At 27.4% G+C, this 16,504-nt stretch overlaps 1 protein-coding gene across 1 annotated transcript in view; it reads left to right on the top strand.

Annotated features, from left to right (window-relative positions):
• The first annotated feature begins 582 nt into the window (after positions 1-582).
• The window catches only part of qless (decaprenyl diphosphate synthase subunit 1 qless), a 25,614-nt gene continuing 9,692 nt past the window's right edge, over positions 583-16,504 (top strand). Inside the window, exons 1-2 of the mRNA XM_035887285.2 lie at positions 583-805; positions 16,086-16,238. Coding sequence (XP_035743178.2) covers positions 650-805; positions 16,086-16,238 — 309 coding nt within the window. The 5' untranslated portion in view covers positions 583-649. The remainder of the gene's footprint in view (positions 806-16,085; positions 16,239-16,504) is intronic.

The raw sequence follows: 16,504 nt of genomic DNA, 5'->3' as shown, positions 1-16,504 counted from the left end.
AAGATGAAACAGATATGTTTCATTATTAGATCGAAGATGAACTTGTAAAATGATCATTTTTATTATGACATTATAATGAAATTTTAAGTTTTTTTTCTTCTTTTTTTTCTTTTTTTTTTTTTTTCTTTTTCTCTATTCTCGAGGAAATGACAAGCGAATTATTTTAATATTAAGAAGAATATACAATAAAAATTAAGGAGTAAAAAAAAAAACAAAAAAAAAGAAAATGTTTTAATGATCGACGATCGCTTATCAAACATTCTTTTCGATACGGATCTCTCTTCAGAATGAACGAGTCAATCGTTTATTATTACCGCTCAATTTGTTGTCTTGTCAAAAATGAGAATACGAGTTCTTACGATCATGTATTTCTTACGATTTATGATCGTACCACTACGATAATATTAGTAAGACGCGGCAACTTCACTGAACGATACGCTACATATACAAAAACTCTCTCGCATGGAGAAGGAACGCACTCTTTGGGAGTATACATTTAAAGAAATAACGTATTGGGAAAACGAAAGGTGAGCAAAGAAGTGGGGATAGAGTGGGGGAGAGGGTCACGTCTTTGAGAAATATCGGTGGGGATTAGTCTAGGTCGAAAGTCTTCACAAGTTGGCTGGCTCGACTCACTACAGTTTTCGCTATGGCGTGTATAGGGTCGAGTCGGCTTTGTGCTCGTGCGGAAAAACTGTGCCAGTTCGGACATTTTTCTGAAATACGAAAGAAACTTTCAACAACATTTACCAAGTCACGAGTGGAGATCGAACGAGCCATAAGCCCGACGGAGAAACAATGTCAGGTAAGCCGTATTCTTGTCCACTTTCTTTTTATATCGTTTCTTACTGAGTCTTTAGACTCATAAGATATATCCAATATTACGTGTATAATATTAATCAATAATAATTTCGAAAGTTCTTCAAATTAATACGTTCTTTTCATCGTTTAAGTATACCTCTCGATTGTAATTTACGATTGGAAAACATAATTTGATCGCTTTCATTCAGCTTTCTCGAGATTTCTTACGTTATTTGAACATAACCTCAACCGGCATGAACTATTTAATTAGACTAAAACGTACATCTGTCTCGTTTATCTAATGATTTATATAAACACATGATGGCGAATCTATGAAATTTGAGAATTCTTTTATACACATGGTGACGAGTTTACGAAATTTGAAAGTTCCTTTAAGAGAAAGTCATCGAACTTTGAAAACTTAAGAGATTACGTAAAACATTAGAATCTTGAGAGATTACGTAAAAAATTTTCGGGATGAAAATGATCAAAGTAGTCGTTGTTATTGTTCTACGCTTTGTGTTCTCGTTGAAACTTATGTAACATGCGAATAGCACCAAATTTAAATACACATATATATATATATATACATTTTTGTTGAAAATGGTTTTAATGGACGACTTAATATCGAATGAAAATATGTCGTCAGTTTTGATGCTATATCAATTGTTAGTTCTTCGTCAACAATGTTTCAAATCTAAAAGAAAGTTTGTATTTATCTACATTTGACCTGACCTATTCATTTTACGAATGAACGGATTTTGCGCTCTTCTGCGCCTTCTATCGGAACAGCTGTTTATAGCAGACGACATAAGACGCCTGCGACCACGTGATTCCAACTCTCGTCTTATAATGATCATTTAAAATAAGAACTTTCTCTTTTCATCTCTAAAAAAGAAAAGGATGAATACATGAAAGGATGAAAAAAAAATGAGAATCATTTAACACAGAAAATCCATGCTTTCTTGCGAATATTTTACGTTTAATTTTATCTTGCAGATGAAAGAAGTAGTACTAACTTGACTAGAAGAGCGACATTTGTACAACCGACGCATGCGCATTCTACTCGTTGTAACTTTCGAATTCAAATCGTCGTATGGCGCGACGCAACAAGATAGAAATCATTCGTATATTGATATATAACGAAAAACGAAATAATTATATTTAATGCTATAATGTCTTGACAAATATTTCCTCGCGTAATAATAATTTTATCTAATTTGATATATGCCGAAATTGAAAGTATTTGTGTTTTATCAATAAACAGATATTTTATATTTTTTTTTCTTTTTTTTTTTTTTTTCTTCTTTAAAAAAAGAAAACGAGAAGATCGTAATGATCGTAAATATCGAGAAAAAATAAATAGGTATACCTTAGAAAATAGCAGATTTCGTCGATGACGATTACATTGAGTTTCGAATGTCAAATATACTGAGGAACTTTCTCGTACAAAAGTCAAAAGAGGAAAGAGTTGGATTTTGAAATTCTTCGGATCACTTAATGGCACGCCTTGCTTAGCCATAGATTGAACGACTTGCTTATTCGTATTACGCAATCTTTGGGTAAATGTTCCCCTTACTAGCTAGAAATATTCTTTGAGTTTATAATGTTAGGTTCGTAATGGTAAATATTATCCAATTGACGAATGAGAACCGGTTGTAAAGATGAGAACGAAATTTTCGAGATCTTCCTTGTAAGTAGGTTAGCCGATTATTTGTGAGAAATTTTTCATAAGTCAATGGATGTATCTCGTTTGGATGATCTTGATTTTTTTCTATATATTCGATTAAAACAAATTTTAATTCTTTTTATCTTTTCTTGTCGTTTCCATACACACTGTCGATTATTTTTCTTACGTAAAAAAAAACACCAATTTTTTCGTTTCATCATAAAATATCTGAGTATACAAATTATAAAGAATAATTTGATTCAACTTTAATTATTATTTTATGTGGAATTTCAAATAAAAATTCTTATTGATTGAAAAATCAAATTGACTTGGATTGCTTTGGATGTCCACGTCTTCTTCCTTATTTATTTCTTATTTTTATTCCATCCAGTTCCCAGAATTTTATTCTGTTTTGTTATCTTATGCAATATTCATGAATATTTCTGAAGAGAGAGAGAGAAAGAGAGAGAGATAGGGGAGGGGGTGGTTTAACGGTAAATGTTCTATAACGGAAAATCTTCTATGGTAGGAATATAATCGGTCTAGCCGATTTTTATTTAAATATTGAAATTAATTTTTCGTTTTATTAATTTCATATTATTCATTCTAAATTATTATTTTATTAGTTTCATATTATTAATTCAAAGATGTATCGTTTATAATTTTGTACGTTCAAACAAAAATTAGAAACAAATATCATAAATGTTTATATATATCAAAGAAAAAAATAAATAAATAAATAAATTGAAAAAAAAAGAATAAAAGAAAAATAAAAAATTCTTCTACTTTGAAATTATATGAAATTCCAATTATATGCATTTCTGTTTATTATCGCTTAGTTATATTAATCTTCTTTTTTATTAAAAATTATAAGATTTATATAAATATTGCAAGACAGTATTTTGACACAGAAATAATTTACTATCTGCTTAGTATTTTAAATTGACTTATTATGTAATAAGTCGATTATAAAAATATTTGCTTAAGCATATCAACAAAAAATTTATCTGCATTTTATGTAATATAATAATCGTGCTGATTTATTTGATTATTATATGGTTTGTTGTTGATTGAAAATTATATATATATATTTATTAATATATTATATTTATTTTATTAGATTTCTAATATATTATATTAGAAAATTATATATAATTAGATATATATATATATATATCATAGATCAAATAATTTATGTAATAAATATTTTGTTAGAAAATATAAATATGGTAACGAAGGGCTCGATGACCAATTTCATTGATATGTTCATAAATCTATATCAAAGAAGATCTATATAAAACTGATCTATTCATGACAAGATTATTAATCGATTAATTTATTTTTTTTACTTGACGGTAAGACAATCGGAATATCTTTTTTTTAATATACTTCTATATATATACTACCATATTTGCTCTCTCTCTCTCTCCCTCTTTCTCTCTCTTTCTCACTCTCTCTCTCTCTATCTATCTATCTATCTATCTATCTATCTATTTCTCTCTTACTTTCTTCACCTCTAAGCTTTCCTCTATCTGTTCTTTATTTTCGTACTATTAATAATAAAATTAATTCCATTGTACTCGCGTGTACGCTTTTCATGTTTTTTTCGATAATATTATTAGATCATAAGTAAATAGAAATATAGAAGAAGTGATTGTAATTTATGGCAAATATTAACACATTCGAACGACTTCTCCATTCACGGAGTAACAGATGAATCATTCATTGTCGCGAGTGCGTCAATTGAACGTTACTTGCATGAATGAACGGAGGGACCCAGCGGAATTTACGCGCCCAATATGCGAATAGATTCAATTTGACTTCTATAGATATTTCGTACGCATAACCATCCTATCTTTTTTTTTTTTTTTTTTTTTTGTCAATATATCCGTACTTTTTTTTCTTTCTTCCTTTTTTTTTTTTCTATAATGATAAATTTGAAGTGATACATTTATCGTTAAAAAATAATTAATAATATAGATAATTTATATCTATCGATATATAGTTTGGGCAATGTCAAAATTAAAAATAAATATTATAAGAAATTAATAATAATGATAATGATTGTAATAATTATTATATAATAATAATAATTATAATAATTATTATTATTATTATATTAATAAAACCAGAAAAGACCAAACGAATGTATAGATATATCAAATAATCAGAACAAAATTTTGTTTTCTTTAAAATTCAAATCTAAAATCTCTCCGTCTCTCTCTTTTTTCTTTATTAAGTCTCTCTCTCTCTCTCTCTCTCTTTCTCTTTCTCTTTCTCTTTCTCTCACGCTCTCTCTCTCTCTCTCTCTCTCTCTCTCTCTCTCTCTCTCTCTCTCTCTCTCTCTCTCTCTCTCTCTCTCTCTCGTTTCCTTACGAATAAATTTTCAAATTAATTCATCTAATTTCTTACGTCGGGCTTTCCCTCTTGTTTCTTCCGCATTTTTTCCAATGCAAATGAATACGCGTAGACTATGGTTGGTAATCGACCAGTACATATATATCGAAGGAGACGTCGCATCATGCATATTCGATTGTAATACAAATAATCCTCCTTATTCTCATTGTCAATACTGTCACGAAAATTCTTAGAGATTCATCGCGAAACTCCAAGGATCTTTATTCCCTTCTCTACCTTTTCCTCAAGAAATTCTACGATCTTCGTGTTAATTTGCTAATCCTTGAATGAACCATAAGATATATCCTGATATATCTGTCCTTGATAAAAGACTAAAATAACACTTGTCATAGTATGTAGTATGATGTTATCATCATTAATTAAAAATCATTTACTTCTTCGTGATCTTCGATATAAATGGATGTGATTAATCAAATGATATCATAATTATAACTGTACATAGAATTGTGAATTTAATATACTATTACAGTGAAAACGATGAAGTTATAACGATTAAATAAACATTTAGAATTGATTTAAAATGAAGAAAGAGGAAAAAAATAAAATAAAATGATAATTTGACTCGTTGTTTTCAATTTTGACAAAGAGTATTTATGACGTTATTTGATTAATTACAAATTGTTCGTAAGAATTAAAATAATCCATTAGAAAGGATATAAAAATTGTACTAATTAGGATTGTATAATTTCTTTTTTTTTTTTTTTTAAATCGATTGAAAAGATATGAAAATAAATTTTTATATAATTAAAAATAAAAGGACAAGATTAAAAAAAATAATATTTCACTTGGCGGCGGTCAAACGAAATGGTCAGTTTCACTTGGTGGACGGGAATGACGTCTAGGCTGCCCTCGATACCCAAATGTGAATCCCAGTAAAAGTTGAACCCGGTTATATCGCTCTCTTTGTACGTGTGTACACGTACATTTTTTTCTTACATGTATGTATAGAGTAAATATGTATATATATATATATATATATATACATATTTATATATATATATATATATACATATATACATATATATATATTACATATACATATAATACATATATATATATATATATATATTACATATACATATAATATACGCACATATACATATGATAGATATGTGCGGATACCATTATGTGTGCTGGCCGACCAAATGGTCCTTTTTTTTTATCCCAACATTCTTTTTTTTTTTTTTTTTTTTTTTTTTATATTCCAAGTTTCTGTTTGCTGCTTGGCTCTCTTTATATTGTTTTATCTAATTATGTACCGTCCTCTTTATTATGTATTTTTTTTGTTATATATATATATTCATCGTTAGTGTTATACTGATAATTAGTTAAGATCTAAGAGTCTTAATTAATTTTTAACAATGCTCCGTCAGCGACTCGACCAGCTTTCTATTTTATTTTCTCGTGAAGAAGATAGAAAGAAAAGAAAAAGAATCGACACGCGCCAAGGTCATTTGAATTAACGTAATGATAATAATACTTACTTAAGCAAAAATCCACTTTCTCACGACGAAACGCCGGAGATACAGAGATTAAACTAGTGTAAAAATCATTTTCTCTTTCTCTTTGATTATTTTTTTCAATATATTTTTCGGAGGCCATATGTACGAATATATTTTTTTTTCTTTTTCTATTATTTAAACGTATTAAAGTTTCCAACGCGAGATTTTTTTTTTTTTTGTTTTTTCTCCCACGTATTTGCAGAAAAGAGAAACAATCTATATATATATATATTGTTAAGATATATATATATATATGTCGAAAGATGGAGTGAAAGTTTGATTAGTCCCATGACGGACGACCGATTGGGCGGCGTTAAATAATTCTGAACGTGAGACATTTATTCCGGCTTCTCTCGATGTTACATAAAATCGCCTTATAATGCTACAACTTTTAATGTTGAAATTTGATAAAGGATCTCTCTTTCATTTTCTCTTTCGAAAGAAAAAAAAAATATATATATATATATAAATGATAATAATAATAATAATGGGTAATGAAAAAGAAAAGAAATCATAGTTTACGTTTAAGAAATTTTTAGAAACACGTGATAACCCCATTTCAACTTTTAATTCGAAGAATTATAAGAACTTCCATTCGGATTGAATGAAATACAAGTGTATTTTACAATTTCAATTGATAAAGTCAATATGAGAAATGATGAAGCTGTTTAAGAATGGATTTATCGTTTCGTTCGTATGATACATGAATAATTTTGATAAATTTTATTTTTTATTTCGACGTCAGTTATATTCAATTTATTTCTCATACTTGATGTTTCTTTGGTCTTGTTATTTTCAATTATAGCGATCAGATTTTCTTCTAGATGAGAAAAATTTTTTGAAAAATTCATAATTCGTTGGTAATCATTATCGATTTTCCAAGGATTTATATATATATACATACATATATATATATGTATATGTATGTATGAATATATATATATATTTAATTTTCTCTTTAAATCGTTTAGACAGATTTATTTTCTGCATAGGTACTATGGAGCTTATACGATTCAGTATATATTTTATTGGTCAAAAGAAGAAAAAGATCATCGAATCTCTCTTCGAATTCCTTTCAATTGGTCAATGCCATTTATCTTTTTCTCTCTCTCTCTCTCTCTCTCTCTCTCTCTCTCTCTCTCTCTCTCTCTCTCTTTCTTTCTCTCTCTCTCTCTCTCCATCTCTTTCTCTTTTTCCCTCTCACTCTCTCCTTCTCTCTTTTCCTAGTACTGAACATCTGTATAATGTATAATCTATATTTGAAGGTCGAAGACCTTCTTGTCCTTGCCACGTGGAATTATACATAGACATTCATGAACTGTTATCAGAATTAAGATTTATTTTCGTCAGTTTTATAATTAAATGATTTATTTATTTCCTTTTTATTTTGCTTAAACTTAAACTTGTCGAAACTAAAAAATTTTTATTGCTTTTGATTATTGCTAAATCGAGCTCGAAAAAAAAATAAAATTTTATTTCTTTCTTTAGTATTAAGAGGCTTTGGACAAATATTTATTTATTACTAATAAGATATTCTGATTGAAGTAACGTATTTTTACCGTCCTATCGTTAAAGAAATATAAATTGAATAATTTTCACGTAAAAAAAAGAAACAATAAAGAAAAAAAAAAAAAAAAAAAGAAAAAAAGGAAAAACAAAACATGAAAAAAAGAAATGATAAAATTGTTATAAACACTCTGACATTAAATTGTCAGATATTTTATTTTTAATTATCCTAAAATATATGGGAATATATTTCGTGACATATTAATAATCAATGATATATTAACGAAAATCCACTTTATCTTATTTACAATTAATTTAATTAAAATGAATTTGTGATGTATTATAAAGATTAGTTAACAAAAAGATACAACAGAGAGGAGAAAAATTATCATTCATTCGTTCTTCCGTTTCTTTATTGAGCTTGATGTTAAATTGTAACAGAGTTTTACGAATTAAACGCTAACAAGAATACGAAAAGAAAGATAATTTTATCTTGAAATTTTATTTATATGATAAGAAAATTTCTTAAAGTAATATTTACGCTTGTTTTTTTGTGTTGTTTTTCTTTTCTTTTCTCTTTTTTTTTTTTTTTTTTTTTTTTTTTGAGACGAAAAGATTAAATCTATCGATCATTTCTTTCTCCTTTTCTTTTTCTTTTTCTTTTTTATTTTTCTTTTTTTATAATCAAATTCGACACAAATAAAAAAAATACGAAACAAATTTTCAACAAAATTTGTCTTCTGGACAGGAGATGAAGGTAACGTGAAGGCAAATGCATCGGCAGTGCATCGACTCGGATTATTCGTGAGAGAGCGACCTTGATTCGTCGAAACGTTCCGCTCGTTAAAGGCGAGTGAGAGAGCGAATGAACGAACGATTCCAGAATGTGGGTCGTTTGAAGTATACACAGAAAGTATATTTTCCCTCTCTGTATATCTTGACATTCGATATCGTTCGTTAAGGAACGAGAACTCCTTTTTCCTTTTATAACATCTTTGCTTATCTTCCTTGATTCTTATTAATCAAAATATAATCTTTTCTTTTTTTCTTTAGTTTTCTTTTTTTTGATGTTTCTTTTTTTTTTATTATTATCTATTTATCCATTTATATATATATATATATATATATCGTACATTAATAACAAAAAATGTAAACAGACGTGTGTATATAAATAATAATTAAATCTTGTAACTCATAATTCATTTAAAGAAATAAAATATTTAAATGGAGGTTATATTATACAGATAATTTGTAATTATAATTTATAATATTTTTGTGTTTCTATTTTTGTATAATGTAAAGTTTTTTTTTTATTTTCTTTTATTTTTTTTTTTTTTTTTTTTTTTTTATTAAAATTATTGATATTAAAATCGAATGTAAATATATATCAAATAAAAGTACGATTATTACAATAATTTGAATTTTTTGTGATATTCTTGAAACGTCTCTGAAATTATTTTTATTCGATTTTGTTTTGAGGATGATGTCTGGATATAATATCCGAAGATAACGACACTTTATATTTGTCCTGTCAAGTCGCTATTTCAATGACGTTAGAAAAGTTCAATGAGTACGAAATCTAATATTAAGAGAATATTTGTATTTCCGCCTTCGTCAGAATGTATTATCAAAATGTGATATTTGTATTTTTATAGGCACATTTAAACATACGTATATAAAATATAAAGTGAATGAATAATTTATAAGAATTTACTTTGATATTCTTCCTTCTATTTTTTTTTTTTTTTTTTTTTTTTATTCGTATAATTATTATCAAGCTTCGTTTTTATTATCGAATTAGTAATTATATACGGTGATTGTGGTTTTGCATTAGTATATTATCCTTGAACGAGTTAATGATGGTTCTTAAAGTATATTTTAATTTGCGGTTTGACCGTAAATATTATTCCTAGAATATAATTTCAATTCTTTTAACAGATCGAGATTGGAATAAATGAACATGAGGATAATATGGAATTTACGACTTATTAAGTTTATTTTAAAAAATTTTATTGTATTTCATTTCAATAGATTTATGGGGGGAGGGACGGAAAAAAAAATATCCAAAAGACAAAGAAAAAGAAAAGAAGAAGAAATATAAGCAATAATATCTGTTCGTCGTCATTATTATTCCTAATTTATATCCTAATTTATAATACAAAAGAAATGCGATCGATCGTTTTCCCATTGATTTCCTCGTCTCGTTTCTATATAGCAACTAAATAATTTAGATCGACGAGTGAAAGTTATCCTCCTCCCTTGGAATGCTTTATTAAAAGAGAAAACCTTTTGGCTCAGAAGAGTCGTGTAAGATGGCTACATATAGTACTTGCATACACACATATATATATATATATATATATATATATACATATGTATGTATTTATCTGTGTATCATATGCATATATAATTTCGATTAGAAAATGATTCTTTTCTTTTCTCTCTCTCTCTTTCGCTCTCTCTCTCTCTCTCTCTCTCTCTCTCTCTCTCTCTCTCTCTCTTTCTTTTTCTCTTTATTTTTTTTTGTCAATTTGCATCTACGTACCTACGTAGGTACATACATATATTCATATGTACTTATTCATGTATATATATATATATATATATATATATATATATATATATATATATATATATATATAAGACATAATTTGATTCAAATAGTTTTTGTTTTCTTTTTCTTTTTCTTTTCTTAATATCATCTTTATTTTATCGAATAAAGAATTGAATGTTATAAGTGTATCTTCGATTATCTTTTGATAATCCTTGCTTTGTAGATTCGAAGGCGCGACTTTTAAATGACTGTCTTGCGACAGAACCGCTACAAGAAGGAGGCACGCGATCTTACGACACACCTGCCAACTCGCGATCAGAAGTACATATACACATATACCGAACAACACTTAAATACGTTCTACTTCGTTCCATCAATTCATATAATAATCTCACGAACGTTTTTTTTTTTTTTCCCTCCATTTCATGAGCCAATCTTCGATCAAAGAGTCTTTTTTTTTTTCTCCTCCTTTTCTTTTTTCCCGTCTTCTTCTTCTTTTTTCTTTTCTTCTTCTTCTTTACATTCACGTTTCTCTTTTTTTTTTTTTTTTCGTTTCTTTCTTCTTTTGATTTTCTCATCTTCAAATTATTTTATTACATCACATTTTTATTAGTTTAGCCAGTTTTAGATTCTATTCATCGATTAAATTATTATTCTCGGTCGATGGAAGAATTATGTATATCAGTCTTTTTTCTTTTTTAGATTTTTTTAGATTTTTTTTTTTATGTTTTCTTTTTTGTTTAATTTTTTAATTTCTTAATTTTTTTTTAGATTTATCAAATGGCTTGTGGTAAATGACGCTAATGATCGACAACGTTTATACAGAAAAAATTAGATATAAAAGAGATATAAAGAAATTATAATAGAAAAAGAATCATATGATAATGTATATCTTTCGAGATTATCAGTTTTTACTGTGGCAGATATAGTAATCGTCGATGAGATTAATTCTTGCGACACGATTGAAAAAGGTCGAGGTTAATAGGTTGTAAAGTTTTAATAATTTCTTTTCTCTTTCTTTTCTGTTCTTTTTCTCTTTTTCTATTCTTTTCTTTTCTTTTTTTATTTGTTATTTTCTCTCTTCCATCGATAAAACCGGTTGCAACGAGTTAATCTAGTTCATCGTTATTACGACAAATTCATTTAATATTTATCGAAGAATACCGGCCATTATTATGGAATACGTATACGTTTGCGTTTATTTCTAACGTTAATAATATTCTCACTTCGAGTTCTCATTCTCTCATCTTTCTTTCTCATTGATCTTTGCTTTTTGATCCTTTATATCTTATTTTATGTCTTAATAATAGACAAAGAGAAAAAAATAGAGAGAGAGAGAGAGAGAGAGAGAGAGAGAGAGAGAGAGAGAGAGACGACAAATTGTAAATAAAGAATAACAGAAGTCATACTAATAGTAGTAATAGTAATAGTAGTAGTAGTAATAGTAATAGTAATAGTAGTAGTTAATCGTTGAGTAAACATTACGTTATACGTTACGTCCATACCACGACTAAGTTCCATAAACATAATTTGTAATGTTCTATCATTCAATTATCTTTATTCGTCCATCTTCCTTGCTTTATATTTTTCTTTTTTCTTATCTCTCGAAAAGATTTCGTATTCTAATATCGCGAAGAAAAGAAAAGTGAAAAGAATATTGATTGTGGCTAAGAAAAGAAAAGAAAAGGAAAGGAAAAACAAAAAAAAAAAACAAAAAAAAAAGTACAAAAAAAGGAAGAAAGAAAAAACATCTTATTATGCACATGTATTTTAAAATTACTTTCACTTGAAATATCTTAAACTTTATTTATGATGTCGAAAACAATTATTAGTATTCTTTTATTGCGAATGTACATCGCGTACGTCCTTTTTCAAGGAATATTAAATAAATACAGTAATAATATATAAACATACACATAAATATATGTTTATATATTATAAATAGTATATAAATGATATATAAATTATTATTATTATTATTATTATTATTATTATTATTATGGTTATTATTATTATTACAATAATTGTAATAACAAAGATGGAAGAAAAAAAAATAAAGAGAACTATGGATTATTAGAAATAGAAATTAAACGAATATGGAACTAACAAGTGAAAATAAATTCCAGTTATAATGTCACTGACCGGAATCAAATCGTATTCTATCACCTACGCATGCTAACGCGCGCGCGGGCGCGCACACACATACACACACAAAATATATACAAAAGTGTTAAATAAAAGAATTTATATAGGTATAAATATAGAAGGGAGGAGAATACAGTGATATTGAAGACCTGCAATATGGTTAGAAAATTCTTGTACCTATCTACTTGCTCGTTACAATAAACCTATATATTCTACTATAGCTAACAAGCTCGTGAAGTATAGGGGAAAAAAAAAATACCTAAGGTTTGAGAAAATTGAATAATAATAATGATAATAAAAACAAAGTAATTAATAAATTCAATGTAATTGATATATATTTCTTTCGTTCCTTTTTTTTTTTGTTATTATAATTTAACGATCACAAATACCCACGTTGTACATTCAGATATATATATATATATATATATATATATATATATATATATATTTTTTTTTTTTTTTTAAAGAAAGAAAGAAAAAATAAAAGTAACGAAAAAAGAAAAAGGAAAAGTAATCCTAACAAAATATTTATACGTAATCGCCTTCATCAATTCTCGACCTACCGTGTTATAAGGTATTAATTAAGTATTTACGTAGTTTTGCGTATTTTTCTTTGACTGGCCTTGGATTTTTCATTATTATTTAGAGAAAGGATTAGAGTGTGTGAAAATAAAAGCAAAATATATAATGAACTTGTCCTATCGCTTTGCCAGAACTGGTTGGTTGATTAGTTAGTTAGGAATGTTGGTTAGTAAGTCGTCATGAAAATTGTAAGACATGCATGGGAACACATTAAAGACGGTCATTGCTCAATGTTCTACGACCTTCTGTAACTGCATATATTTGCATATATAAACGTACATACACGCAAATATGTAATAAAATTTTAACATCCATTGCCCAAAAAGGAGACCCGTTGATTTCGTTATTGTGATAATTTCGGCAAGAGTAATGATATTTCAAATTTGATATTAATTAGAAAATTTAATTCCATGACAAGTATATATATATATATATATATATATATATATATATATTTGTATATATAATGATTCCGTTTATTAATGTATATATAATATTTTATTTGTATCTATAATGTTTCAGATATGTTTTTTCGCAATAATTTTATATAATTATGCCGTTTAGTATGCTGTTTCGCATTTCGAATGTATATTTTTGTATTTTTCATTATTTCTTTCTTTGTTCTTTTTTTATTTTTTCTTTCTTTTTTTCTTTCTTTTATTTTTTTTTTTTTTTGCACAAAGATTACAGAAACAAAAAGGATATAAATAGAAAGAAGGATATATAATTTGAAAGAAGAATCATATGCACGTAAATATGATAAAATGGAAAAGAAATATGGTTGGAATATTATTGTTGAGCCTTGAAAGTGTCTAACTTTTCTGAAACATTGACATTTAAAATTATCTCTAAAGAGTATGGTGCGTGGACTCGCAAAAGAGACTGCCGCCATGCATAAACTTTGTTAAAATACTTTACAAAGATCGATCATCATTACTCCGTTCACGCGTCGTTACGTTTACCATATAGACGCGCTCCTTTGTTTTACTCCTCATCTTCTTCTTCGTCGTGGCCTCGATTAATCCTGTAGGCAAAAGATACCGACTTGTGAAACCCTCTCTCTTTCTCTGTCTCTGTCTCTGTCTCTCTCTCTTTCTCTCTAATCTTTCTTTATCTCTATCTCTATTTCTCTTTATCTGTTTATTGTTATAGGCAGAAGAAGAATGTACCTCTCTATCTTTATCTTTCCTTTTTTTCCTTTTATTGCTACTTATATGGAAGAATACATCTCCTAATCTATCTTTCTTTTTCTATTTATTGCTATTACTAGAAGAATACATACTTATCTAACGTAAATACGTACGTATTTATGTATGTATGTGTATACACATACACACACACACACACACACACACAAAGATATATAGATAGATATGCTTATATACGCGAAGTGAACGCCGTTGAGAAATTGTTGGACAATCAGAAGCAAGTTTTGCGATGACGAGAGAAAAACATTATTGGTCATGTACCGTGTTTGTAGTATCGAAGTAGCGTGTGCCGAAAGAATGTAATCGTTCCTTATTTTTATTGCAATGAAACTCCTTGCCAATTTATAGATTATGTAAGTATTCCTTTGAAAGCGATCAAACTTTTCTCTCGCAAAAGAAATATGTTTCTATCTCTCTCTTTCTCTCTCTTCTCCCAGTTTTTCTATCTTATTTCGTAATTTATTAACGAACAAGGAAGTGCAATGTAAAGAATTTATATCAATTATTATGTGGACAGAAAAAGAAAAGGGGGGAGAAATATAATCCGACGTTAGAAATTATTGAATAAAATGAAAGCAAAATATTTCCTTTTTTTCCTTTTTTACTTCTTCTTCTTCTTCTTCTTCTTCTTCTTCTTCTTCTTCTTCTTCTTCTTCTTCTTTCATTTTTGTAAGAGGCAGAGATAAAATTGACAATTGCATAATGAATTTTTTAATTGTCGTTGATCAAAGAATTATTTTTATCCTTCTCTCATTAGCTCGTCTTTACATTTTCAATAATCACAAGTATTAATTATAAAAAGGAAAAAAAAAATATATATATATATATATATATGGACGAGAAGCCGATGAAAAATCGTATGGCGACAGCCACATAAATATATAGAAAGGTGTCGTTAATAATTAATCATTGCTTAGAAATAATTGAAATTGAATGCAATTGTACAAGTGATAAAACTCCGTAATAAAGCGGACGCAACGGTGAGAAGTAGTAAATGCTGGGATACAATCAGACCGAATGCAGTAGTAAATGACGTGTTACAGGTAGGCAGGCAATCGTTTTTCGAATTGATTCGAAAAAAAAAATACCACAGACAATATTAGAAAAATTAGATATCTTGACAGATAGAATCGTTCGAGGGAATCAATAATTTCTCAAATATTAGATTTAATATTAGAAATTATTTCTAAGCAGATTATATAAGAAGTTATAAAAGAATTCTAACACTCGCCTGTGTGTGTGTGTGTATGTATGTATGTATGTATGTATGTACATTTATAGAAATAAAAAAAAAAATAAAAAAATAAAAAAATAAAAAATAAAAAAAAATAAAAAAAATAAAAAAAAAGATTAAACACGTGGATTAAAATGATGGGAATGATTAGATATCGAAGGAGAAAACAAAGAAAGGCGAACGGTGAAATGTTGAAACTTAAAACTATTCCTTTCACGGATATAACGGAGATAGTTGTAGTGTTTCTTTTTTTTTCTATTGAGAATACCACACACAACATAAATAATTTATTAATTGTATATATAACACATATATCAATTTTATATATATAATATGTATAATAAATATTAATATATATATATATATATATATATATATATATATACGCATTTTGTATTCCATATTTTGTATTCTATATTTTTTATCAAATAATATACTAAAACAAATATTTTTGTATTTTTTGCAGAACAGAAAAACAACGGAATCATGCAGGATAGGCATCGCGAGAGCGATGAGTTCAATACAAACTATTCAGCCCGGATCCTTGCCCGATTACCAAGTCGACCCTTACCGTCTCGTAGAAGACGATCTTAAACTCGTATATGAGGAGATACGATTGGTATGCAATCCTTTCATTTTTACTTCAACTTCATCTTCGTTTATTTTTTTACTTCAACTCTATCTTCGTTTATTTTTATAATTCTTTGAATGATAGAAAATTATTATACATATTTATGTTTATGATAATCGCTTTTTTTTTATTCAGTATCTTTATTTCCTTATTTTTCTATCTAAAAAAAAACTAGAGAGAGAGAGAGAGAGAGAGAGAGAGAGAGAGAGAGAGAGAGAGAGAGAAAAGACGATGAAATATGGAGTTAAAAAAAG

This window comes from Vespa mandarinia, chromosome 8, assembly GCF_050613455.1.
Source record: "Vespa mandarinia isolate Hongniang chromosome 8, ASM5061345v1, whole genome shotgun sequence".
NCBI lineage: Eukaryota > Metazoa > Arthropoda > Insecta > Hymenoptera > Vespidae > Vespa > Vespa mandarinia.
Note: the sequence above shows the minus strand (reverse complement) of the source record. Positions and strands in the feature narration are given on the sequence as shown.